Genomic DNA, 25,589 nt, shown 5'->3' on the forward strand with positions numbered 1-25,589 from the left:
CATTTTATTTGTCAATTGACCCATTGGATAATAAAAAAAGAATTTTAATGAAAAACTTACAATACTGATTACTTTAACTAAAAATTATATTTTTTTATTAAAAAGTCAATCCTGATACTATTCATTTTATCATTTATTTTGTTATTATCATTAAAACTCAAAATTTTCAAAATATTTTCATTAGTTTTCCTTAATAAAAACTGCTTATCCCAAAAATTATTTTTTTTTTGAAATTTCAATGCAAAGTGATTAGTCTGATAATTTGCTTAAACAAAACAAACTCAGACGTTATAAATAGCATCCAAATCTTACACCAGAAACGGTACAATTTCTTCCGTTAAGCATTTGGTCAAACACCTTAAACCCTTCCATTTCTGTGCATTAAATCAGGCAGCCATGTTTCTTGAGCTCTTAACCTTCGCCTCCCTCCTCCTCCTTCCCATCCTTTTCTTCCTCTTCAAGTTTTCATCCCACCCCAACCCCAAAACCAGCAACCTCCCCAAATCGTACCCTATAATCGGCTCATTCCCATCTCTCTACAAAAACCACCGCCGCAGACTCCAGTGGTTCACCGACCTCCTCCGCGCCTCCCCAACAAACACCTTCACCCTCCACCACTCTCTCGGCCGCCACTGGGTCGTCACCGCCAATCCCACCGTTGTTCAGCACATCCTCAAGACCAACTTCCCCAACTACCAAAAAGGTGAGGCCTCCCGCTCCACCCTCGCCGACCTCCTCGGCGACGGCATTTTCAACGTCGACGGCGACAACTGGAAGTTCCAGCGCCAAGTCTCCAGCCACGAATTCAACACCAAGTCCCTGCGTAAGTTCGTCGAACAGGTGGTCGACACCGAGCTCTCTGACCGCCTCATTCCGATCCTCTCCGCCTCAGCCGCCAATAATTCCGTCCTCGACTTCCAAGACATTCTCCAGCGCTTCGCTTTTGATAACATCTGTCGAATTGCTTTCGGGTACGACCCGGATTACCTCCTGCCCTCTCTGCCCGAAGCCAAATTCGCAGTGGCTTTCGACGACGCCGTGCAAATCAGCAGCGAAAGATTCGGATTGCCGCACCCTGTGTGGAAACTCAAAAGGGCTCTTGGAATCGGGTCCGAAAAGCGCCTCCGTGCCGTCGTATCGGAAGTCCGCGAGTTCGCGAACACCATTGTCAGAGAAAAGAAGCAGGATCTGAGCGAGGCGAAAGCGTTGGAGTCTGTAGATCTGCTCTCCCGGTTCTTGAGCTCCGGCCACTCCGACGAAAAGTTCGTCACCGACATCGTCATCAGCTTCACCCTCGCGGGCCGGGACACCACTTCGGCGGCTCTCACCTGGTTCTTCTGGCTGCTTTCGCAGAACCCACGTGTGGAACAAGAGATCTTGAAGGAGATCAACGACACGGCGTCGTCTGAGTCGGCGGCGGGAGGAGGTTACGACGAGGTGAAGGAGATGGTGTACACCCATGCGGCGCTGTGCGAGAGCATGAGGCTGTACCCGCCGGTTCCCGTCGACAGTAAACACGCGGTAAACGACGACATTTTGCCGGACGGCACGAAGGTGAAGAAGGGGATGAAGGTGACGTACCACGTGTACGCGATGGGGCGCATGGAGGAGATCTGGGGGGAGGACTGGGCGGAGTACAGGCCGGAGAGGTGGCTGGAGAGAGGAGAGGAGAGCGGGACCCACAAGAAGTGGAAGTTCGTTGGTAGGGACACATATAGCTATCCGGTTTTTCAGGCGGGGCCGAGGATCTGTTTGGGGAAGGAGATGGCGTTTTTGCAGATGAAGAGGGTGGTGAGCGGGGTTCTGAAGAGATTTAAGGTGGTCCCGCGGGAGAGGGAGGGCGGGGATGAGCCGGAGCTGTTGGCCTACCTCACCGCGAAGATGAAAGGCGGCCTTCCGGTCACCGTTTTGGAGAGGGCTTAATTTAGTATATATTGTCAATGTGTGTGTCTCGTAATGATTACGTAGGTAATCATATGTATACATGCGTGAAGATGCTTATTATTTTCTGAATTTTACCTTTTAACTTTGCAATATTTGGTCTTATCATGTACGTGTATCTAAAGAGTTTGTACTCTCCATAGTTATATGGATGGATGTTTTGATGTTTTTGGGCACTTGGTCTATCCTTCCAATTATACAGCAGCATTACTAGTTGATTATAATAAACTAATTAGTAATAAATTAGGAAATTGTAATTGGCACTTCAAAAATCTCATTCTACACTCTAAATTTTCTATATTTGAAGAGAAATATACACTTGTGAGCAGTGGCAAAACCAGGAATTGTCAGGAGGAGGGGCGAAATTTAAAAAAGAAAGGTTCCAAACTAAATGTAGACAACCAAATTCTTTTATATAGTAGACAACATGAAATTCATTCATATATTTATCAAGACAAACAAGTTACAATTGTTGCCAACGAGACTTTATGTTGTAAATTTGCTACTCATTGATAGCTTTAAGTGAAGGGGCATTGCAGTAGTGCCCATCTCTTTGATCATAATACTATATGGCCTCATTTGGTCTACAGGATTGAATTTACATGTTTGTCCATTCAAATCCAATCTTAGAATCTAAACGAAGCCTATATTTGATACAAGCAACTCTAGTGTGATATGCCAAATGTGAAAAGAGTGAACCTTATTAGCCTTTTCTTTTAAGATAAAAAAAATTGCAACTTTAACCAATAGCTGATGTGTCAACCCTTTTCAAGCATCAAATTTTAACAAAATTTGAACTCTTTCGAATAATGGCAGCTAAATTTTGCCTAAAAATCTACGATTTTGAGGACCAATCTGACTCCCACAGTGAAATTAGTAGCTAAAACGAAGGATTTGGTGAAAAGCTAATCTAAATCAAAGATCAAATTGCAACAAAAATCACGCAAAAATATGAATCAAGATTCAATTCTTTAAATTCTAAGTAGGACAAACATATCCACTTATTCATCAATAATCAATGATTCGTATCAATAATTAATATGTATATTACGCTGTAATTCTTATAAAGAATGTCAATTAAGCAAATGATTATGTTAAATTATGAATTAATAATTTAAATTAAAATAAGGCAGAAGGCACGGTAGTGGGGTGGGAAGTAGGGAAGTGAATGTGTGAGTTAACGGGGGATGAGTGGTCCCCTTTCTGTGTGTCTTTTATATATTCGGTAGTGGGGTGGGAAGTAGGGAAGTGAATGTGTGAGTTAATGGGGATGAGTGGTCCCCTTTCTGTGTGTCTTTTATATATTTTTAATGCCCAAAACGACGCCGTTAGGCATCTATTATTTTTGTTTTTTCAAAGGGAAAGGACTCATCTTCTTGGTGGGATTGCTTATAGCAAAACACAGCCACTGCACAGATATGCAGCCTGCAACAGTCATGGCTTCACCTTGCAAGTTTTCCGACGATACCAGAGGGGGCGGACCATCGCTTATGTGCTTGATTTCCAGCCAGTGGAGAGGGCTGAACTAGAGCTCCAGTCGTGTTTTCCGGCGAAGGGCCGCCACTCCTCCCCCTCACGTGGCTTCGCCACTGCTTGTGAGATGTGTAGAATGAAATTTTTGGAGTGCCAATAATACTTCCCATAAATTAATAAAAATTAAACCATGAGCTAATCGCAAGCCACCTAACCCAGTTAAACCATTTTAAATGTAATTAATAAAAATTAAACCAAGAGCTAATCCCAAGCCACCCAACACAGTTAAGACCATTGCAAAAGTAATGTATCAGTCGCATTCCAATTTTTTTGTATTATATGTAAGAAGCGACAAACATGTATGTCATGCATTCTTGTCCAAACTACACGTTAATGTTGTTTTGCTCTATTGGTGCTCCCTTCACTAGTTTTTACACTGGACTAAAAGTTAGTATCTGGAGTAAAAGTTAGTATAATCCTGTGTTTGTTATTCATAAGGACTAATTTTAATAAAATTATGAGGAACTCTCCTTGACTAAGTCCCTCAATAGAAGTCTCAGCGAGACCCCTCAGAAAAGTAGAGGATTGCTAAGCCGCCTTTAATCTCGCCCTCTCCCTTCTCCTTCGTACCTTCGCTCCCTACTTCTTCCGCGTCGCACCGCCTCATAGACGTCCAACATGTAGAGATCGACAACAGACCTGCATCATTGCTGATGATCTTCGTTTGGTGCTTTCTGCTGCATCGTGAAATTGGAGTCCCAGCAGAGGAAGGAAAAGAAATACACGGATGGAGTCAGAGTGTGATCCGAAGACGAACAAGTTATTGGATTTGGGTGCCCTAACTTTTTGAATTATAAATTCTGAATTCGCTAGGTTTTTAGTCTTTCATGCCGATCTGTATTGAATGAAAGTTGGGTAGAGATGCTTGACATACTCAGAGTAGCTGAACAACGCGTTAGAGGTGACTCAACTCTGCCTCCTTTTTTCTATAGAATATTGTAGTGTTTGATTTCTTCATGAAAAAAGTTGGGGTTCCATTATAAAACAAATTGGCAATATAGGAAGTAGCCCAACCTCTTAAAAGCCCATGCAAGATCCCTCATCCTATCAATGTGGGACTTATGCTCAATACACCCCCTCACGTGTCGCAAATTTACAAGCTTAGCACGTGGACAACACAACAAGGTGACGTGGAGTGTGTGTAGTCATTTGGCTTCACATGTGGGACAACCTGCTCTAATACTATGAAAAAAGTTAGGATTCACCATAAAACCAATTGGCAATATAGAGAGCCTAACCTCTTATAAGCCCAGGTAAAGTCATTCCTCTCATCAATGTGGACTCATTCTCAACACTTAATGTTGTTTTGCTGGGTTAGTGGATTGGATTGCCATCTTAATTGTGTAATTATGATTTTGCTTCAAATTGTGGTTGTGTTTTTGGGATGTCTTCCGTTTCCCTTTTTTCGTATTCAACTACAAAATATGTTTGCGCTTTGCTGCGGGATTGAATGTATTAGCCGCAACGGGCATGAATAATCTCTACACAGAGTAATTTAAAAGACGGTGTAGCACCTAAGAACCAACAAAGTGAAACTTTGTTTGCTATATATGGATATCCATGGTATAAAAAAGCGTTCATTTGTAGATCGTTTACCATCACTATTATACTCATACTTTCAAGTGATCAGGCTACCACATGGGGAAAACACAGAAAAAGAAAAGCAGGAAAGTAGAAGACATAATATTTGACCATGTAATAATAAGTTTCTGAAAGAATTGCTAAATCATCTCACAAATTCAATCGTTAAACGTTGCACTGTGACCCATAATAAAGATAAGGTTTATGGCTCGTTCATAAATCAAAACAAAGAACTATCAAAGGAAAATGTTTAAGATGATGAAAATACAAAAGTGGACTGGGCAACCTTGCATATTTTCTATTAGTAACTCAACGAATAATTTAGAATGATTCACCCGATTCCAGCTCATCTGGTTCCTCTCATCATTAGCTCTGTATTTCAGAGGCTGCGTAGGCATGTTTGTAGAAGTTGTCAAATAATCCCCATCTAAAGATTGAGAATAACCCACATTTACATTGCACAAAATTTTATAGAAAAGGGGACAAATTAAAATATTTTAAATAAGTATTAAGATGCAAACATTCTTAAGATGAATGAGCAGAAAAATGAAACCAATCCAATGAAAATATAAAAGGAAAAGGAATTAAAGAAAAGTTATAATTTAAGTATTTCAAATTAGCGAGTAGTCAATGTCAATTGATCCCAAAAAAATTCATATCAGCTCTCATGTAACATGGCATCATACACACTACCTCCACTGCTTCGTCTGATCACAATACGACTAAGTTTTATTTGTATATAAATGAGTATTACAAACTGGGTTCGAGTCAGAACTATTACGTAGTCGAAAAAGGTAATAAATAGGGAGGAAAAAAGCATGAATTTTAAGTCACTGTCACTCTGTCATGTACAAAATGAGAAATGACTTTCTTTTCTGCATAAAAATTTACTAAAGAAACAGAACTTATGTAATCATGTTAACTACAAACTGCACTACAAAAAAATTGAAGTATTTCCAAATATGTTGAAATCTGAAGGGGAAAAGATGATAATTCTTCTGATTGCATAAGATTATACAATAAATATAAGATGGTGTGATCTCATAAAATTCAGTATTTAGGAGAAAAGAAGATATAAACATACGCAATTCGCTTTCAGACTTGCCAAATAGATCTCATAAAACTCAGTATTTAGGAGAAAGGAAGATAATCTTGCCAAATAGATCTCATAAAAGTTAGTATTTCTAATCCGTTTTCAGACTTGCCAAACCATGTCACTTTAACGGAAGAATTGACTGACAAATTGATGGAAGGTATGAAATTGTAATAAATTTGTAGATGAGGTATGCCATTAAAATATTTTAAAGATGAAGTATGAAACTGTGACTGACCTAATAATTGAGGTAGTTTTATATAATTTACCCGAGATTCTAAAGCAACACCCCGTAGAGGGCATGTTAGTCCCTCCCTGTTAGGGTGAATCATCGAGTCTAGACATGAATGAGTCAATTTATCATTATGCACCCTGTCTTGATGTTCATGGGCGTTTTGGTCGAAACAATGGAATACTGAGCATGCATAACCAACTGGTTTTAGCATGACAATTATAACTGTTTTTTCACATGTAATTCTTTCATAGCTTTACGCTTTAAAGAAAAATACTTCAAACACAATAGTTTAGAGAAAAACTCAACTCGACTGACATTATATAATAGGAGTGCGACACAAAGGAACTTCACATCTTGTTAATTAAAGCATGACATGTTGATAGATAAAGCCTTTTTGGTTCTGTCCTTTCGCTCCTTCCAATTGAGGCCTTCAAGGGTTTTAGTATGAAACTACCCGAGTTTTAGGCACAGATATGTACGCTAACCCAACTTTAGGTACATATATGACATATTGATACCATAAATCACACTAACCGACCTTTAGGTATAGATATGTACAGATAACTACCCAATTTTTAGGAGTGATCAAATTATTCCTAATTTTTTTAAGGGTGTGCTATCCATATACCTTTTTTTACTTCTCACATACTCTTCTAACTTTCAACCGTCAGATCAGATGAACTAAAGAAGATCAAAGGACATAAATTAAATAACTACCTAACGTTTTTAAAATTAGACCTCCGTTAGGCTACCGGCGTTAAGTGATGACTTTAACAACCTTAAGTAATAATATTTCTGCGTTAAGTGATGACTTTAACAACCTTAAGTAATAATATTTCTAGCATTAAATGATGAGATGGAAAAATACTAAAATGGTCTCTACTAATCATTGTCTTTGGAGCTCTAGTTCCCCAAAATCGACTCCTTTTAGTCAAGTTAAGTTGTACATTTTCTTAGCTAAATTGCATTGGTTTGGAGATTCAAAGCTCTGTAAATGACTTGAAAGTAAAAACCCACTTTAATAATTGTCCACATCACAACTTAATGCTATTCTTGGATAAAATTAGTACTTGAATTTTTTTTCAAATTAACACCATAACATAATTTATGGTTAACTGCATTTTACACCACAAAGTTTGAGGATCATTTGCAAAATAAGCCATGAGGTTTCAATTTTCGCATATTTCACCACATGATTTTTGTATTAAACCAATTTAACCTCTCTATCAACTTCACCATCTAATTAGACGTTGAACGTTGATGTGACATAGATTGGGCCTACATTTGAGGCACATGTTGACCTTCATTTTCATACAAGATTAAAAGAGTAAAGTACTAAATGATGAAATTGATGGTCAACATATGCTTCAAAGGCGAGCCTATACTATCACATATCAGTATTAAATATCCAATTAGATGACGGAATTGACGAAGAGGTTAAATTGATCCAATTCAGTAACCACATGGTGTAATATACGATGATTGAAATCTCGTGACTCATTTTGCAAATGATTACAAATCTTGTGGTGTAAAATGCAATTAACCCTTTAATTTAATGGAAGCAAAGTTGTCTTTGCACATTGCCCAAAAAGAGAGTTTTTTGGTATGTCCGGAACATGAGTTGGTATACTAAATGTCATGATACATGGAGGAATATACTTTTTAGTGTCCCTCCACTATATTTATAACACATTGTGTATCAGCTCGTGTTCTGAGTATATAGGAAAATTCTTGCCCCCAAAGGGTGAAAGATGAAGAGGAAATGCCTAGGCCAAAAGACGGCTCTAGTTCACCAAGGGGTCCCTTGTTTTGCATGGAAAACTTAAAAAAATTGGTGATTTTTATCACACATTTTTCGATTGTTTAATAATCTTTTAGCATGTGAGTGAGTTAAAGTAAGTGTGTAAAGGCCACAACCTAAAAAAAAAAAAAAAAAAGGAGTTTTAATGAAAAGGACTTGGACTAAGTTTAATTTAATAAAAAGACCACCCTATAATATTATTTAATCAAAAGGACAAAATTAATTAATATTAGGCCCACAAACATTAAACACACATGGGCTTAATTAAAAGCCCAAAACGAAATAAATTTTTTTTTCCAACCCTTGCCCCTAACGGAAACTCCATTCTGCTAACCAATTATGTTAGAAACAGACTTCCCTTTTTGGACAAATAAACAAGTGGAGTCAAAAGGAGATCCGAAGGAAGACCATTGGAACTGGAAGGCTGAGGTATCAGCGCAATGTGCCTCGCAGATTCAAGAGCTGTTTCAGAGAAGGTATTAATCAAATCATTTTTTGGGAGATTTTTATGGTCTTGCTCTGTTTGTTTGTTCTTCATTTGTTTTCTTTGGTTTGAGTTTTGTGCTTGAATTCGTTTTCATATTGGGAATTTTGTTTTGAATAGGAACCGAAGCTGCACCAAGGAATAAGGAAGCAGCCGCAACTGCTTAAGCCTTCTCAGCAGTCATTTTGATTGCAATTTGGGTACTCAACTACAGCTTTAGAAAGCGATTATGATTCTGCACAAGTTCAATACGAAGCTGTTTGTTTTTTTATTTTTTATTTTTTTAGTTATTTTTTTATTTTTAACCTTAAATATTAGTTGCTTTTTTGTGTTGGATGAGACTAATGTCAGTTGCCCTTCATAATTACGTAATGTTTTGGTGATGTGCAATGTCCTTGAATTTATAATGAGTCAGCTAATATTTATTATTCCAATTTTTCTCTATATTGTAAATTGTAATGCCTATTGTGCCCTTCAAATCTCGACAAGGTTGTAATTCAATATTTTTTTGGCATGGAAAGCTGCTCATTGAACTTATATATGCATATTTTGCAAGTGACCCTTTACCACAATGGTGAAAAGGTGTTGTGTCTGTGCATGACGGCGTGGGTTCGAATCCCGTTAGTGGCTAATCTAACATTTTCATAAATTGAACACTGACTATTTCTTAAATTGAATACGGTTAATAACGCTATTTCTTAAACTTAACCCTGACTATTTCTTAAATTAACATGGTTACTATCACTATTTCATAAACTGAACACTGAACCCTGACTATTTCTTAAATTAACATGGTTACTATCACTATTTCATAAACTGAACATTGATTATTTCTTAAATTGAATACGGTTACTAACACTATTTCTTAAACGTAACATTGACTATTTTTTAAACAAAAAAGGGGCACCATCATTATTTCTTAAACTGAACACGGGCACTATTGCTATTTTTTAAACTGAACACGGTTACTAACACTATTTCTTAAACTGAACTCTTTTACTAATACTATTTCTTAAACTTAACACTGACTATTTATTAAATTAACACGATTACTATCACTATTTCATAAACTAAACACTGACTATTTCTTAAATTGAATGCGGTTACTAACGCTATTTTTTAAACTTAATATTGACTATTTCTTAAACAGAAAACGGGCACTATCACTATTTCTTAAACTGAACACGTGCACTATCGCTATTTTTTAAACTGAACACGGTTACTAACACTATTTCTTAAACTTAACACTTTTACTAATATTATTTCTTAAACTTAACACTAACTATTTCGTAAATTAACACGGTTACTATCACTATTTCATAAACTGAACATTGACTATTTCTTAAATTGAATATGGTTACTAATACTATTTCTTAAACTTAACAATGACTATTCCTTAAACTGACAAGGGTACAATCACTATTTCGTAAACTGAATATTGACTATTTCTTAAATTGAACACGGTTACTAACACTATTTCTTAAACTGACACGAGTATTATCACTGTAGTATCCCACATCGCCCGTGAGGGCGTGGTCTTTGGACCTTATATGTCCATGCCTGCATGTACCTTTCAGTGAGGCCTTTTGGAGCTGCGGCTTGCAAAGACAAAACCGTGCGGTAGCCCTGCTGTCTGCGACTTAGTCCAGGGCAGGGAATGCCAAAGCGGACAATATCGCTGCGAGGGAAGGCGGGATGTGACAATTTGGTATCAGAGTCAGACTCACGGTCGTGGTGTGCCGACGAGGACGTCGGGCTCCCTAAGGGGGGTGGATTGTAGTATCCCACATCGCCCGTGAGGGCGTGGTCTTTGAGCCTTATATGTCTATGCCTGCATGTACCTTTCAGTGAGGCCTTTTGGAGCTGCGGCTTGCAAAGACAAAACCGTGCGGTAGCCCTGCTGTCTGCGACTTAGTCCAGGGCAGGGAATGCCAAAGCGGACAATATCGCTGCGAGGGAAGGCGGGATGTGACAATCACTATTTCTTAAACTTAACACTAACTATTTCTTAAACTAACACGAGTATTATCACTATTTCTTAAACTTAACATTGACTATTTCTTAAACTGACACATGTACTATCACTATTTCCGTATTTCGTAAACTGAACACTGACTATTTCTTAAACTCAACATGGGTATTATCACTATTTCTTAACACTAGTAATATCATTATTTCTTAAATTTAAGACTGATTATTTGTTAAACTGACACAGGTACTAACACTATTTCTTAACTTAACACGGGTACTATTACTATTTCTTATACTAAATATTGACTATTTCTTGAACTGAATACATGTATTATCACTATTTCTTAAATACTTCTTACCTTTTTTTGTTTTTGCTAAAAAAATTATAATGAGAATCTCGACAACAATTTAATTGAAGTTAAAACACATCGTTGAATATAATAAATGTAAACTTTCTCACATTATAGAAAATGACAATTATAAATGTATCAGCAACAAAATTAACTAATTAATTATTTTCTCAACAATGTGAGTTTGAATGTGTATAGAAAGAAAAAACCAAAGCTATTGCGCACCGTAATGAATTGGTTACATTGTGTGCATAACACATAAGAATGTAAAATGTGAAAGTTAAATAAAATAATAAATTGTAAGTAGTAGATTACTCTAATGAATAAGACAATTTCTCTTAAAGTCACTGAGTAGTTGGTTCAAACATTTCATTTCTTCTTTAGCGTAATTTGTCGTAAATTATAATGATGAAAATTTATAATTAATCAAGTTCTTTAACATGGTCGATCGATCTCCATTCGCTCTAAATGAAATGGGTTAAATCTCACTGTCTTAAATGGACATACATACGTAGGTACACACATAACAGCAGCAGTCAGTCCACACACACACAAAAACTACAAAAACAAATATTAATTCCTACCGTAAACTCAATTTACAAATTTAGTTAGTAAGCTTAATGTAGAAACTCAGCAAGTGTAGGACTCAACAAGCTCGTCCATAGACCCCAAGTGAGTCTCTGCATTCTTAAGCAGCAGAGTCAACAATTCCACATTAGAGTAATGTACTACTTGTGCAGCAGAGTCAATGATGATGATATATGTAATCACCATCTTTATTAAGCATTGATGATTTGGATAATAAAGGCAAATGTAATGGGCAATGTGGTATTGAAACGTATTGAGACATATTTGGCAGCATCTTTCATTTCACTTTAGTGTAGAAAGACTGACTAGTCACCAAAGGCTCTTAGAGACTCCCAGAACTCTCCTTCTTTGCATGTTTTGTTGCAGAAGATAATAGAAATTTAAAAAAATATGGGGATCAATCGTTTTCTTCGATCCAATCTCAGAACCCAGGTATCAAATCTTAAATCCCAAACACCCATTTGGTTTTTTTTGGATTACATCTTCCTGTATGTATTTTTTGATTGACAAAGACAGAAGAACAACAGAATATTACAAGCAACTGCATCATATCGAATCAAAACTCTGTTTTAACTTCTTCCGACTTCTTAATGTCATCCCAAAAATCAAAATTGCACTCTTCATCTGAGGATCGGTAAGAGATTTGAACAAACATCCCGTATCTTAGCTAGGGGGCCAAAAAGAGAGCAGTTATTAGTAATTAACAAGAATTGAAGAATTGAAAATTATTTCCGGTCTCTTTGTTTCTTCGCCGGGACCTTCTTGCCCATTTCTCTAAGATCGTCGTCGACTATTAGTAGTGGTTCCCTCTCGTCAGCTTTGCATCCTCTTCTCCCTCCGATGATTTTGTTGCCATCTCCTCTTCTTCTATGCTTGATTCTTTGAACAGGAACAAGAAGAAAAAGAACCTAATTTGATCGAGTTCCTAAAGCCCAAAAATCCTTGGCTGGATAACAGAAAGCAATCAAATCAAAACTCAGTTCTTCGATATGACTAAACTAATGGAAAACAAAACTAACATTACCCAAAAACGTCAGGGGCAAAATAGATAAGTCAATATGTTATTTTGGTTGGGCCATTTTAATTGAAATTGTTTAATGTTGGGCTTTGTACTAATCATTAAATAAAGTTATAGGATGGTTTTTCATTAAAACTCAAAATTTTCAAACCCTTTTTATTAGTTTTCTTAAAAAAATATTAAAATAGATTCCTGGCCGCATTATCTATGTGAATGGCCAAGATTAAAGGGTAAAGACAAATTTGAAAAGGATCTCAACCCAATTATTTAGAACCTTTTTTTCAGCTACAAACCTGTATCTCTTTTCAGGTAATTGGATCTTTGCTATTGCCTGGATTTTGGAGTTTTACTGAACCAAATTTGTGGTTCCAAAAATTTCTTCAGCTTTAATGTAGCAATAAAGTGAAAGGTTATAAAGTACTCTAAAAACTAGTCGGATGGAGGATGAGGGTCTAGCGCTTAGGTAGCAAGGTAGGGCTTGAACGAATGTAAGTAAATTTATTATATATCGTATAAATGAAATGTTTGCTTATACCTAAAAATTCATAATTTCATGAAAATATGAGGAACAATCATATAATGTGTGTTCATTAAAAAAATTTACTTAAAAATATAGAAACAAAATGAAAGTTATCTATTTTCTGTCTAAGTGAGAGTCGCAACCTAGGCGATTCTAGGAGGGCTAGGCAAGCGCCTATGTGGTTTAGGCAGGTGCCTAAGTAGGTCTAGTTGCCCTTTCTTAATTTTCAAACGCTTAAGGATTAATCGGGACGATGGTTAACTACTTAACGCCTAGGCAAGGCATATGCGACGTTAGGCAGAGATTTTTAGAACGGTGATGAGTTATGGAAGCTTTCTCAGGATATGCGACATGGGTAAGTCTAAATTTCTCAAATTTATCGAGTTCTAGTGTTGTTAATGTGATTCTTAAATTTTTGAGATTTGTCGAGTTCTAGCGTTGTTAATGTGATTTAAGATTGTTTTTAAGTTCATATTTTTCACAGGATCTGTTACATGGGTAAGTCTTACAACATTAGAGATTATCATTTTTAATTTTTAGATAGTACACCCCTATAAGAGTCATGTTACTTATATATGTGAATTTTATATCGTCCCCTTTACATTGGATCAAATATATATGTCATTTCCTTAAAAATAGTAATAATAAAATGTTATAATATAATGAACAACAAAATTAATATTTTATGACTCCAATTTATATTATTAATGTTATTCATAACATTGATGTAGATCATTGACACTGCGTGGCAATAAACCCCCGAAAATTCTTGAACTATAAAGTCCAAAGAAATGATGGGGAAGAACCCAAAAGGAGCCGCTCAAATTAGATGTAAATATCAATTCGATACCTTTTGATTTGATTTTGGATAAGCTTGCATGTGGATATGGAGCTATTTAACACGAACATGCACAAATCACAACAACATTACATGCACGAAAGAAAGACATATGGACATACCTCGCACAATTAATTGACATCTAGATCTAGCTATTGTCATCAGTCGAACACATCGGCATAAATACATTGACACGACTGCGTGCATGCTTGAAACTTTTAGAACCAAACTTGAAGCCCTCTAATCTATCTATAAATACCAACCCATAAAAGTTTGATAACACAAAATACATCAGTGTGTGAGAAAGAAGCTAGAATGGCAGAGTGTCCAGGTAAAACAACTATAATTGTGAGATTACTGGTCCTTCATCATGAGTTTATTTATTTGTTTTGTTATATATGTGTGTGTCTGTGTGGGTGCAGGTAAGAAGTCATGGCCAGAGCTGGTGGGAAAAAATGGGGAAGATGCGGCGGCAAAGATAGAGCAAGAGAATCACGGTGTTCGGGCAATCGTGTTACTGGAAGGGTCTGCAACCACCAGGGACAGAAGGTGCGATAGGGTCTGGGTCTGGATTAATGAACGCGGCGTCGTCACTAGGGTTCCTCGTGTTGGTTAGGAGAGCTATTAGGGTTAGCATTATAATATTCAATAATTATCTGCCACGATACTACGCGATGGTGTTCCACGTACTTTAATGTTCATGAATAAATTGCAACAACTTTACCACCATTAAATTTGATCTTGGTTTACAAGAAGTTTATAACTCAAATTGTTAAGAGCATTAACTCATACATTGACGGCTGCAGCCATAAACTAATTAATTTAGAGGTACACCTTGCAATATTCAAGTTTCGTTTGTGCAGTCACTTGATCTAATTCAAGTACGACGTGAGCTTTTAGTTAACCGTATCTCTTTGAGAGAGATGCATATTTTGGACCTCATCACTAATAGGTGAGTAGCAAACCATATGTTTGTAGCAAAAAAAAGAAAAGAGAGAGGCATTTGATTACTCTCACTATGAACGAAAGTAGAATATATACAATCTGTTGAGAGTTTGTATGGGATGAAGTTGTAATATAGGCTTTTTGAAAAGTGCCTTAATAATTGAAAACGTTTTAAGATAAAATGTTTAATGGTTTCAAAAGCACTTGAAGTTCTTATTGTAAGAAGCATCAGTTATATTCTTCTTGCAGAAAACACTTCAAGTGCTTTTTTAGATTCACTTGAATTTTTATTCCCGATTGGTTCCACAAACATTTTCATAAAAAATGGTTTCAGTCATTTTAAAAGCACTCTCAAACAAGTCATAGAGGTAGGTTTAATTAGAAGGGGATCCTCTTCGGATCATTTCCTCCTAATACACCAAGTCCATGGATCCAAGTCTTTGAAATTTGATCAAACGGCAACAAATAGGAGTCCACTTTAAAAATTATTTAACTTTAACCGTTGAATCAAATTTCAACAGTTCAGATCCTCGGAATTAGTGGATTAGGAGAAAGGGAGGATCCCCTTGCGGTTTAATTGACACAATTAGTAGTAAAATCACGAAATATTAGTTGTCAATTTTCCTTTAGGTTTTGAAATTTCTTCAACATATATAATCTGTCTACAGCGGGCGATTTATACTCTCTGCTGACTATATGGCACTCATTCAGCGATGATCCCACTTCGACCATAACTTTGCTGGGAAATTACTTCCCAAATTTATTAGGTTTACTTTTAGCACAAGTAAAAGCAAACCGAGTAGGCATATATTCAGGTTGACATTTACTTCCCAAATTTATTAGGTTTACTTTTAGCACAAGTAAAAGCAAACCGAGTAGGCATATATTCAGGCTGACATTTAAAAAAAAAAATGTCAACCACACAAAATAGCAAAACCTGGCTATTTCCAAATGCAATAATACAGACTGTACAGTAATGCATATCATTTTTTTTTTTTTTTTTCAATTAAAAAATGATTAGCTAATGCTTTCGCCAAGACAGTTCACCATTTTAGAGATTGAAGACTTATAGAGGTATTTCAACTTCATGTGGTCACCACTGTGCAATTTACCTACCCTAGAATATGAAGTCCGAACGTCATATGTGGATTCTTGGATTTACATTTTTTTTCCGATGCCTGGAACATTAATTAGATTATAGTTACTTGTAATCATGCAATTAACTAAACAAAATTTTGATTTAGTGTAAACATGAATTCAAGTAAGAGAAAATTACTTAAACAAAGTATCATCGAGCGCAGTAGATCTAACTTCTTTGCATTAAAATTATAGACAAGTTAATTACGTTTGTTTAAGGATTTTTAATTCTTTCAAATACAATTAAATTAAGCAAGGTTCGGCATCGTAAAGCTAATTTGCTTAACAAGAAAGCTAATCAATCTATTATATAATTGGGGTTTCAACTTATTTCATACGTTTTGACTTTGGTAATGTCTTAGGGGCAGGGTTCAACTTTTTCCCTTATATATATATATATATATATATATATATATATATATATTTCTCATTTGTTTTTCTCAATTGCGAAAATTAAATTAAAACACAAAGTCTCCAGGGCAAATGTTACGTCAACGAGAGTCCCAAAACAAAGCTTGGCTAGCAAAAGGAGGAACGAAATCTAGCCCAATACAATCATAATTTTGCGAATAACCAAAATTAGGTTTCCTCTTCCTCGTTCGTTTTATAATTGGTCGTTGTTGTTTTAGTGACTACTACTCACTAGTTAATTAACTCATTTATCTAAGTATAACTTTTGGACATTTTTTTTACCTATCATTTTATACACTTTGTTTATTTATGTTTCTTAATTTACCTAATTATATATAACTAGAACCAAACATAAATTTATGTATATTGAAGAAAAAATGGAAGTGCAGAAGTTATTTCCATTCTTTTATAATATATACTAAAATATGGGCACACACAAAGTGTGTGAGAAAATTTTTTATTTTTGTTTTTGAAATAGAAGGAGAGAGAAAGAGAGTGATAGAGAATATGTGGGAGTGTGAGGGTTTTTTTTAAAAAACAAAAAAATATAATTAGATATATGTTAGGATTACATGTATGAGGCTTCGAAAGAAAAAACAGCAAAATTTGGTTGTGTGAAATTACATGTCTGCCCCATATTTCTTATTCATGTTTTGTTTTAATTAGAACGTTAAACTTGTAATTTCATATAGTTTTAATTGACAATGAGTATTCTATTAATTAGCAGAGATACGTGAACAAATGTGGATGTACCGAAAACGTTTAAACGCGGGGGCCTGCAAACTAGTGTTAAAAACTTCCAGCAAATTGCAAGGGAGTTGCATAAATTGAGTTTTTATTTCAACTAATTATCTAAGTTATGACTTGACAACTGGGTTCGTGCAATGAGTCAGCGACCTTTTTCCTAGGAGTTTCAACCTCCGTCCGTTTCTGTATAAGAACATCACACAATCTGCAGCGTAAGCACTTTGCTCATCACTATGTCACCACAGAAAACAAAGACCCCTTCTAAGTACTTTTAAAATAACTGGAAACTATTTTAATAAAAATAGAGAATCAATTAAGTAAAAATGTAAATAAATTAAAAAAAAAATATTTGAAGTGCTTCTTGCAAGAAATACATAATTAATACTTCTTGCAATAAATATTTCAAGTACTTTTAAAATTCCAAAACATACTCGAAAAACTTCTTAACGAACCTGCACACTATTATCGTAAAGTGTATAGCAAGAGTGTCATTTGTGTGAGGGAATTAAAAGCCCAAATGCCAAAATCAAACTAAAACAAACAAAATACATTGTGCTAGGGAGGTCAATATGAACAGAATAATGTTTCCCACAAAAATAACCGAGTTTATTTTTAGCACTAATTATAATTAAACAAAAGCCACACGTCTATTAAACTGATTCGGCACTCATAACGTGTATAAACGTAGGTTGACATTTTTGCATGCGATGAAAAATGTCAAACACCGACACCTCATTGCAGGGGAATTTCAATTTCACGTGTATTGACTTTGGTACGAAGTTGTAACTAGAGAGCATGAAATACATTTTGTTTTTTCATTTTTAGTTTTCAGTTTTTTGTTAAAAATAAAGAGAAATATAGTGAATCAACGACGGGTACAAAAAATGTGGAAGAAATACATTTTTCTTTGAGTTTTTAGAAGCGTACACAAGAAGAAAATTGATTTAAACTCAAAACTGTTTTAAGCTTTTTCGCTTTTAAGATTTCGTATTTATGCATTTTTATTTATTCTTTTCTCTCACCACTTCTTCTCTATTATTCTTTTTCCTCGTATATTTTTTTATATCTGCAAAAATCCCAAATTTAAAAAAAAAATAGATATCAATGTGTACTGAGTTTTGATATACGCTTATGACTTGGGTTTTCCTTTTTGTCCTATTGCTTCTCGTTTCCAAAGGAAGTAGTTCATAAAGTGTACGCGCTTGAGTTGCCCTGGTTTACATAACACATTACTTTGCAAAGCTCTCCTAGGTCGAAAATGCGCATGAAAACTCTATCTAGCAATCGCTCTAGATTAAGGTTAAACACATATCTATCACTATACTTAGATACATAATCCTAGTGTGTAGTAACACTTATGTATATTGAAGAAAGTTGGAGTTTAAAGCTAATTGGCGATATGAAGAGTAGTTCAACTTCTTACAAGGTTTCTCCTTTCATTGATATGAGACTTTTTTACCTTCACATCTTCACACGACCCCTCACGTATAACGAATTTTCAAGTCAAACACTAGGACAATAAGAATTGGGTGACATGGAGCACGTGCTATGATATCATGAAGAAAGTTGAGGTTTCATCATAAAACCAATAAGCAATATTGGGAGTAACTCAATCTATTTCATTTCACGATGTGAGACTCTTTTACTTTAAAATCCTCATATATAATATATATAATTGGTTTCTTTTGACCCGAGTGGCGGGCTGAAAAAGTGTAAACAATTTCCTCATAATTAAATTGTGTAATTTGGCTTCCTTTTTTCCTTGACTTTATCGTTAAGAATGTCTCAAATTGTGTAACTTTCATGCAGTCAGTCCCTCTTTTCTTAGGAGTTTCGAAGTTGAATTCATGTTCCACTTGTAGTTCTTAACTCAATCTCTATATAAATTAAGCACAAGAAAGCTTATTCCACGCACCTTATCTTCCATCTATCCATAAAGAGAAAGCACTTCCGACATCATTTTTCGGTCACCATATAAAACCATGCACGCTATGAAGTTATTGATGCTTATTCTCTTGATCATTTTCACAGCCAAATTACCCTCTGATCATGTAGCAGCTGCTGCTCGACCTCTGGGCTGCACGATGAAGCCGAAGACTTTTGTTCCAAAGACGGCGTTTCTGCCACAAGCTAGAGGTTCAGTGCCACCTACTGGCCCCAATCCGTGCATCCCCTGAACGCGGCAACGGCCATTGCAACTGATTATAATCAACGAGTGGAAGCTCATCAGAGATCATCTCAAGCACCTACACTAAAAAAGTCACAAGCAAGCGATGAAATGTGCATAATATATATATATATATATATATATATATATATATATATCTGTGTGTGTGTGTGTATTTCTAAGCAGACAGACTGGGAAAAGGTTCATGCAGAGGTTACCGTTTATATTTTTGGGGTGGTGCTATTCACATGATCCTGCCTCTCATACCCTCCTTTTAATGTTAAGCCGTCGGATTCAATGAATTGAAGAAGATCTAAAACATAAATTAATAAAGAGTGTGTGGTAGGTAAAAGTAGGTGTATGCTTGGCCGTGTATGTGGATGTTGGCTGTATACATGTATTTTATTGCATATATATATTTAGTAAATTCTAATTAACCAGTAATATTTGTAAATTAAATAGGTAACTTCAACAAAAATCTCATGGTACTGTTCACTTTAACGAAAAACCACATTTTTACACTAAAAAATCAATCTTGGTACTATTCACTTTACCTTTTATTTTGTTCTTATCTTTAAAACTCAAAGTTTTCAAGCCATTTTCATTAGTTTTCCTAATTAAATAAGGAATATAAAGTTTTTTTTTTCATTTTTTATTTTTTATTTTTTATTTTTAAGGTAATGTCCTTAATCAAATAAAATGAAAAACATCATCCATTTGGAATACATTTCAAACACAACAAAAAGACAACACAAAACTTATCCTACGTAACCACATCTAACCAAATAGAAAGAAATGCTCATGTGGACAAAACCTTGCATCTTTTTTCTTATGAACTTACAAAAGATGGCACTCCTTCAGCAAAGATGCCTTGCTATGAGACATCACGAAGATGTCGTCATAGTCCTTTGTTAGGTGTACAAACAACAAAACCACAACCAAAACAAACAAAAAAAATGTCAAAACATAAAATAAACTCCTTAGAAGTACGATTTCTCAATCACGGGAGACCCGCTCCTAGTGAATAGGAAGGATAAGCTCACAAGGTCTAAGCCCTAGGAGCCTTACGTAATAACACCGTCAAGACACATAAGTTAAACATCGTACCATCACCTGAAGATTTTGCAACGACAAGAAAACATGATTGTGAATCCCTTGAACCACTAAAACGACCACACGAAGGCAAGACCGCGTCACCCTTTGATGATCTTGTAATCGTTGGTAAAAACCTTGCTACAAGTCAACTCCAACAAACGTCGAGTTTCTTTTGCATAATTCTTGCCAAGCACACAAGCAACACAGTCACCACCTCAAAATTTTGAACAACAATTGTTCCTTTAAGATCTGGGGTTGAGTAATAAATCATAACCGCTACAGTGCCGTAAGCTCTCCTCCTCAAAGAGAGAAAGTGACCACAATTACCAAAAGGCTCTCCTCGACAAAGTGAGAGAGCGACCACTACCTAAAATAGGAAAAGAAAGACAATGAAGAGATGAAGAAGGATTGCTACCGACTCAAAAGGCAAATGCTAACTCGGGGGTAGCGGCTTAGACAAACTTTAGCCGCAAGAGGAGGAAAAAAAAAATCTCGCTACCGATCATTCTCACGTGATGGTGATGCTCATCACCTAATTTATCATTGTTGGATGAGTTTAAATTTGAAATTTGTATAGTAGATAGACATAAATCTCAACATTTAAATTCATCCAATGATAATAAATAAAATAATAAGCATTACTATCATTTGAAGGTGGTGAACAGAAATACACCTAATCGAGAAATTGAGGTTATTGCATGCAAGCTTATGCTGCTTATCAATGACCAAATTCCGTGCAGGTATTGGTCCACGAAAACTTATTGGGGACGCTGGTTTTGCTTTATCATGGTAAATTAATATCATATTCTCTACAAATCCTCATGCAAATATTTATGGCCCTACTTGCTAACTTGTAACCAGACAAACTCCTTTAGGAAACAGGAATATAACACCGTGTAAACGTTTCAAATTTAATTGCATGCCATGTTGAAGAAATTTTTTGACGTGACAATAACACTAACACGTTGTGTTATATGAAAAAGGATTTTCTCCAGATTTCTTTCACTTAATATTTCTCATCAAACAATCCGGACCTTTGAAATTTAATCGGTTATAGTTATTATAATTTTTAAAGTGGGTCCTTGTTAACTGTTAGATCAAATTTTAAAAATCCACATTGTTTGATGAGAAGGATTAGATGGAAGTGATTCGGAGAAGATCCCTTTCCATGTTATATGTCCACCAATGTTATAGTACATAAATCTATTTATACATATCATACTATAGGCTCGTGTAGTATCAACCTTGCCTATCACCCAATATGCATGTTTAAGGTTTTAATACATAAATATGAAATATTACGTGATCACGTGACCGTCAAATTTAAGTTTTTCACCTTGGAGTGACATGTTTGCGTGTCCTTTTTTTTTAATTAGCATTTTATTTCTAATGGATAGTGAATTTCATATCTCATTTTTCATGTTGCATTTTTTTTCCTATCCCTTGATTATATTTGTTTTACTTGATGGGCTGGTGGCTATTTTGGCCTTCTGGGCCATTCCCATGAAAGATTCCATAAACTTTTCACCAAAAAAATAAAGGAACAGAGAGGGACACACATGCTGCCACGATTTTGGGTAGTGAGGGTCCAAAGAAAGAGTCACATCTGGAGGGATAGTGATACTTTTAATTTAACAAAACAATTAAAAAAAAAAAAACCCTAAATTTCAGATCTTGGATTTTGGAGTTTAACTTTCCTGCGCACTTGCACTGAGTTGGAATCCAAGTATCTGCTACAAACCCATATCAGTTTTCAGGTAATCGGATGTCTGCTATTATTCTCTGCCTGGATTTTGGAGTTTTTCTGAGCCAATTTTGTGCTTCCAAAAACTTCATCAGCTTTAATTTAGCAGTAAAGTGAGGGTCTTTGTATATAATATTTGAAGTTTTCTTAGGATCAGCTAATTGGGTAAGTCTAAATTTCTCGACTTTTTCGAGTTTTAGTTCTGTTTGTGTAACTTAAGGTTGTTTTTTTAGTTCATTTGAAGTTGGTAATTTTTGTTCGAGATATCTTATCAAAGATGTTATATTTGTGTAGAATTGATTCCCTGAGATGTGTTGAAAGTTCAGAACTTTAATTGTGATTCGAGCAGTAGATTGATCCGGTCGTGAATTTTTGCGAAAAGATTGCGAATTTCTGTAGTGGGAAATTTGAGAGCTGTGTTGTGCATTTCTGTAGTTATAGCATTTTTGTGTTGTTTGAGCTAGTTGTGGAAGGAGAAGAGAAGTTAAGATGGGTGAGAAATTTTGGGTGAATGAAGAAGACAAGGTCGTGATGGAGTCGGTACTGGGTACCGAAGCGTGCCAGTTCTTGATCTCACTGGCTTCCGAAAATGTTTTGTCAGAATTGATTAGGCCGCCGGGTAAATTGGGTGTGCAGCAGGGGCTGTGCCAGCTTGTCAATGGGTCGAATTGGAATTATGCCATTTTCTGGCAGGCTGTTAGCAAGAAATCTGGTGGATCTGCCTTGATTTGGGGTGATGGGCATTGCAGAGACACCAAGGGCGGTGGAGCTGGGGACGTGAATTCTAGTCGGGATGGTAGTTTGGAGGCAATGCAGAAGAAAGAAGAGGTGAAGAAGTGGGTGCTTGAGAAGCTCCACGCGTGTTTTGGCGGTTTGAATGGGGATATTTATGCAAGGAGGTTGGATGGGGTGTCAGATGTGGAGATGTTTCATCTCACTTCAATGTGTTATGCATTTCAACTTGATTCGATCTCACACTGCGGTCCTGGGGAGTCGTACAAGTCCGGAAAATCAATTTGGGTTTCGGATGCCGGTAGTTGTTTACATCATTACCAGTCGAGGTCATTTTTAGCAAGATTGGCTGGGTTTCAGACAGTGGTGTTTGTACCGATGAAATCAGGAGTTGTGGAACTCGGTTCGGTCAAATCAACTTCGGAAGAACAAAGTTATGTGGATATGGTCAGAAGTGCATTTGGGGAATCTAGTCCTATTCAGGCAAAGGCATTTCCAATGATATTTGGACGTGAACTAAGTCTCGGGGGTCCAAAATCACAATCCGTCAACATTTCCTTTACTCCAAAAGTAGAAGAAGATTTTGCATTTCCTCCAGAATCGTTTGAATTACAATCAGTAGGCACTTCAAATGGATGTCGAAGTGAGGATAGTGAAGTAAAACTGTTTCCGCAAATGAACCAAATGATGGTTGATGGTTTCAATGTTCAGACAAGAGTCTCAAGTTCGGAGCTGCTCAAGGATGACTCCTCGGCACCAATTGATGAGCGGAAACCCAGAAAGAGAGGGAGAAAGCCTGCCAATGGGAGAGAAGAACCATTGAATCACGTGGAAGCAGAACGGCAGAGGCGTGAGAAGCTTAACCAGAGGTTCTATGCACTAAGAGCTGTTGTTCCTAACATATCGAAGATGGATAAAGCCTCTCTTCTTGGTGATGCCATTACCTATATCACCGATCTACAGATGAAGATCAGAGTCATGGAAACTGAAAAGCAGATGGTAAACAACAAGGGAAAGCAGTTGCCGGTTCCAGAGATTGATTTTCAGGAACGCCTCGAGGATGCAGTTGTGAGGATGAACTGCCCATTGGATTCTCACCCGGTTTCTGAAGTCTTCAGAACACTTAGCGAACATAAAATTGTAGCTCAAGAGTCTAACGTTTCCATAACAGACAACGATAAGGTTATTCATACATTCTCCATTCAAACTCAAAGCGGTGATGCCGAGCAATTAAAGGAGAAGCTGGTGGCCTGTCTTTCAAAATGATCTGACTGTAAAGTTGTTTCGTAAGTTATTACCTGTATCTTTATGCATCTGCCTGATATAAACGTGAGTTTTCTTCTTGTTGAGTAACTGATCAATGTCTTTATCTCGTGATGATTTGTTATATAACTTCGGATTCATATTATTGTACGAGTTGTTTAGTTTATCTATGAAAAAAAGCTCGTTGTAATTTTGAACTTGTTCGGAAGAACCAAAATGGATGCTATGAATTTATCTCTCCACGTCGCTATCCTTGGAAGGCTTCTGAGTTACTGTTTTACAGTTTATGCATGCATGTTTAGAGGAATTGGCCAGAGCCAGCCCTCAAGTAAGGGGAGATTCCTGCACGTGACGTGGGCACGTGATGAGTGCTACACGGTGTTGTGGATATATCCTGGTTACACCCAAGTTTTTCTCGTCGTATGATTTACTATTTCAACTCCATAATTTAAAGGGTGTTGAGTTTTACTGATAAATATATACCCCTTGTTTTGGGGATGCTGGGAACCTTTGGTCATGGCTTCTCTGCCGGTCAAGACTTGTAAACGACTAAATCAAAATCAAGAAAAAGGGAATTTGTTCAGTCGTGTTAAAACCAGCTCATGGGTGGCTCCTATTCCCCCGCTGTGTTAAAAATATTGTTTGAATTTGACTCTCTGCGTTATGCTTTCCTGAGGGCTTGCATCGACTACCAAAAAGTCTTCTTTTAATTTCTTCTTCTATATGCCTTGTAATTCAAGGCGGATTCTTGCATATGTCACGGCGGCTATATGATGTTTCCCTGTCCGAGTATAACACTCATTGTGTCCTTGTCAGGTGTATTCCCCCATTTGAGTATAAAGCTCATCACGTCATTTTCATAGACGACTATTAAAATTTGAATCATTGCTTTGCACCCAAACTACAGTGTGTCACTGTTTGGCGTTCAAGTTAGCGTGCATTGATTCATTACGGCTTGGTTTGGTATTGCTGTGCTTTGAAAAAAAACTGCTGTGAGAATAAGCGGCTGTGCTGTGAGAATAAGCGGCTGTGAAATAAAGCCAGCAAAGTGTTTGGTAAACTTTTTTGTAAAAGTGCTTTTGGAAAAAAAAGCAGTATCATAGTGTTTGGTAAACTTTTTTGTAAAACAGCTGTGATTGTGTGAAATGACCAAAAAGGGTATATTACTAGATGTGCTATTAATTTAATTTTCTTAACAAATAAAAGTGAATTACAAAATATATTTTATTTTTAGAAGAAAAATATTTATAAACTTTATCTTAAATATTAATTAGTATGACAAACTACTTTAATAGAAATATTTTAGAGTGAATAGTTAGGATTCATTAGTACAATATTGTTAATGTACTTGAAAGTAGTCTAATTAGATGCATTCATCAAACTTGTTGCTATTCT

General features: G+C 36.2%; 2 protein-coding genes across 3 annotated transcripts; both read left to right on the top strand.

Moving 5' to 3' along the window:
- The first annotated feature begins 265 nt into the window (after nucleotides 1-265).
- Nucleotides 266-2,111, top strand: LOC137725500 (cytochrome P450 94A1-like). Its single transcript, XM_068464213.1, has one exon. The coding sequence runs from the start codon at nucleotides 397-399 to the stop codon at nucleotides 1,921-1,923; it is 1,527 nt and encodes a 508-aa protein (XP_068320314.1). The 5' UTR covers nucleotides 266-396; the 3' UTR covers nucleotides 1,924-2,111.
- Nucleotides 2,112-22,078: 19,967 nt separating this feature from the next.
- Nucleotides 22,079-24,441, top strand: LOC137725896 (transcription factor MTB3-like). 2 transcript variants are annotated; one of them, XM_068464733.1, is made up of 3 exons: nucleotides 22,079-22,364; nucleotides 22,494-22,588; nucleotides 22,625-24,441. In XM_068464733.1, exon 3 carries the CDS (start codon nucleotides 22,689-22,691, stop codon nucleotides 24,195-24,197), a length of 1,509 nt encoding a protein of 502 aa, XP_068320834.1. In that variant the 5' UTR covers nucleotides 22,079-22,364; nucleotides 22,494-22,588; nucleotides 22,625-22,688; the 3' UTR covers nucleotides 24,198-24,441. The 2 variants fall into 2 exon arrangements, with proteins under 2 accessions (XP_068320834.1, XP_068320833.1); XM_068464732.1 differs by having other exon boundaries at nucleotides 22,103-22,212; nucleotides 22,494-24,441.
- The last annotated feature ends 1,148 nt before the right edge of the window (nucleotides 24,442-25,589 follow it).

The sequence above is a fragment of the Pyrus communis genome, chromosome 2 (assembly GCF_963583255.1).
Source record: "Pyrus communis chromosome 2, drPyrComm1.1, whole genome shotgun sequence".
NCBI classification, from domain to species: Eukaryota; Viridiplantae; Streptophyta; class Magnoliopsida; order Rosales; family Rosaceae; genus Pyrus; species Pyrus communis.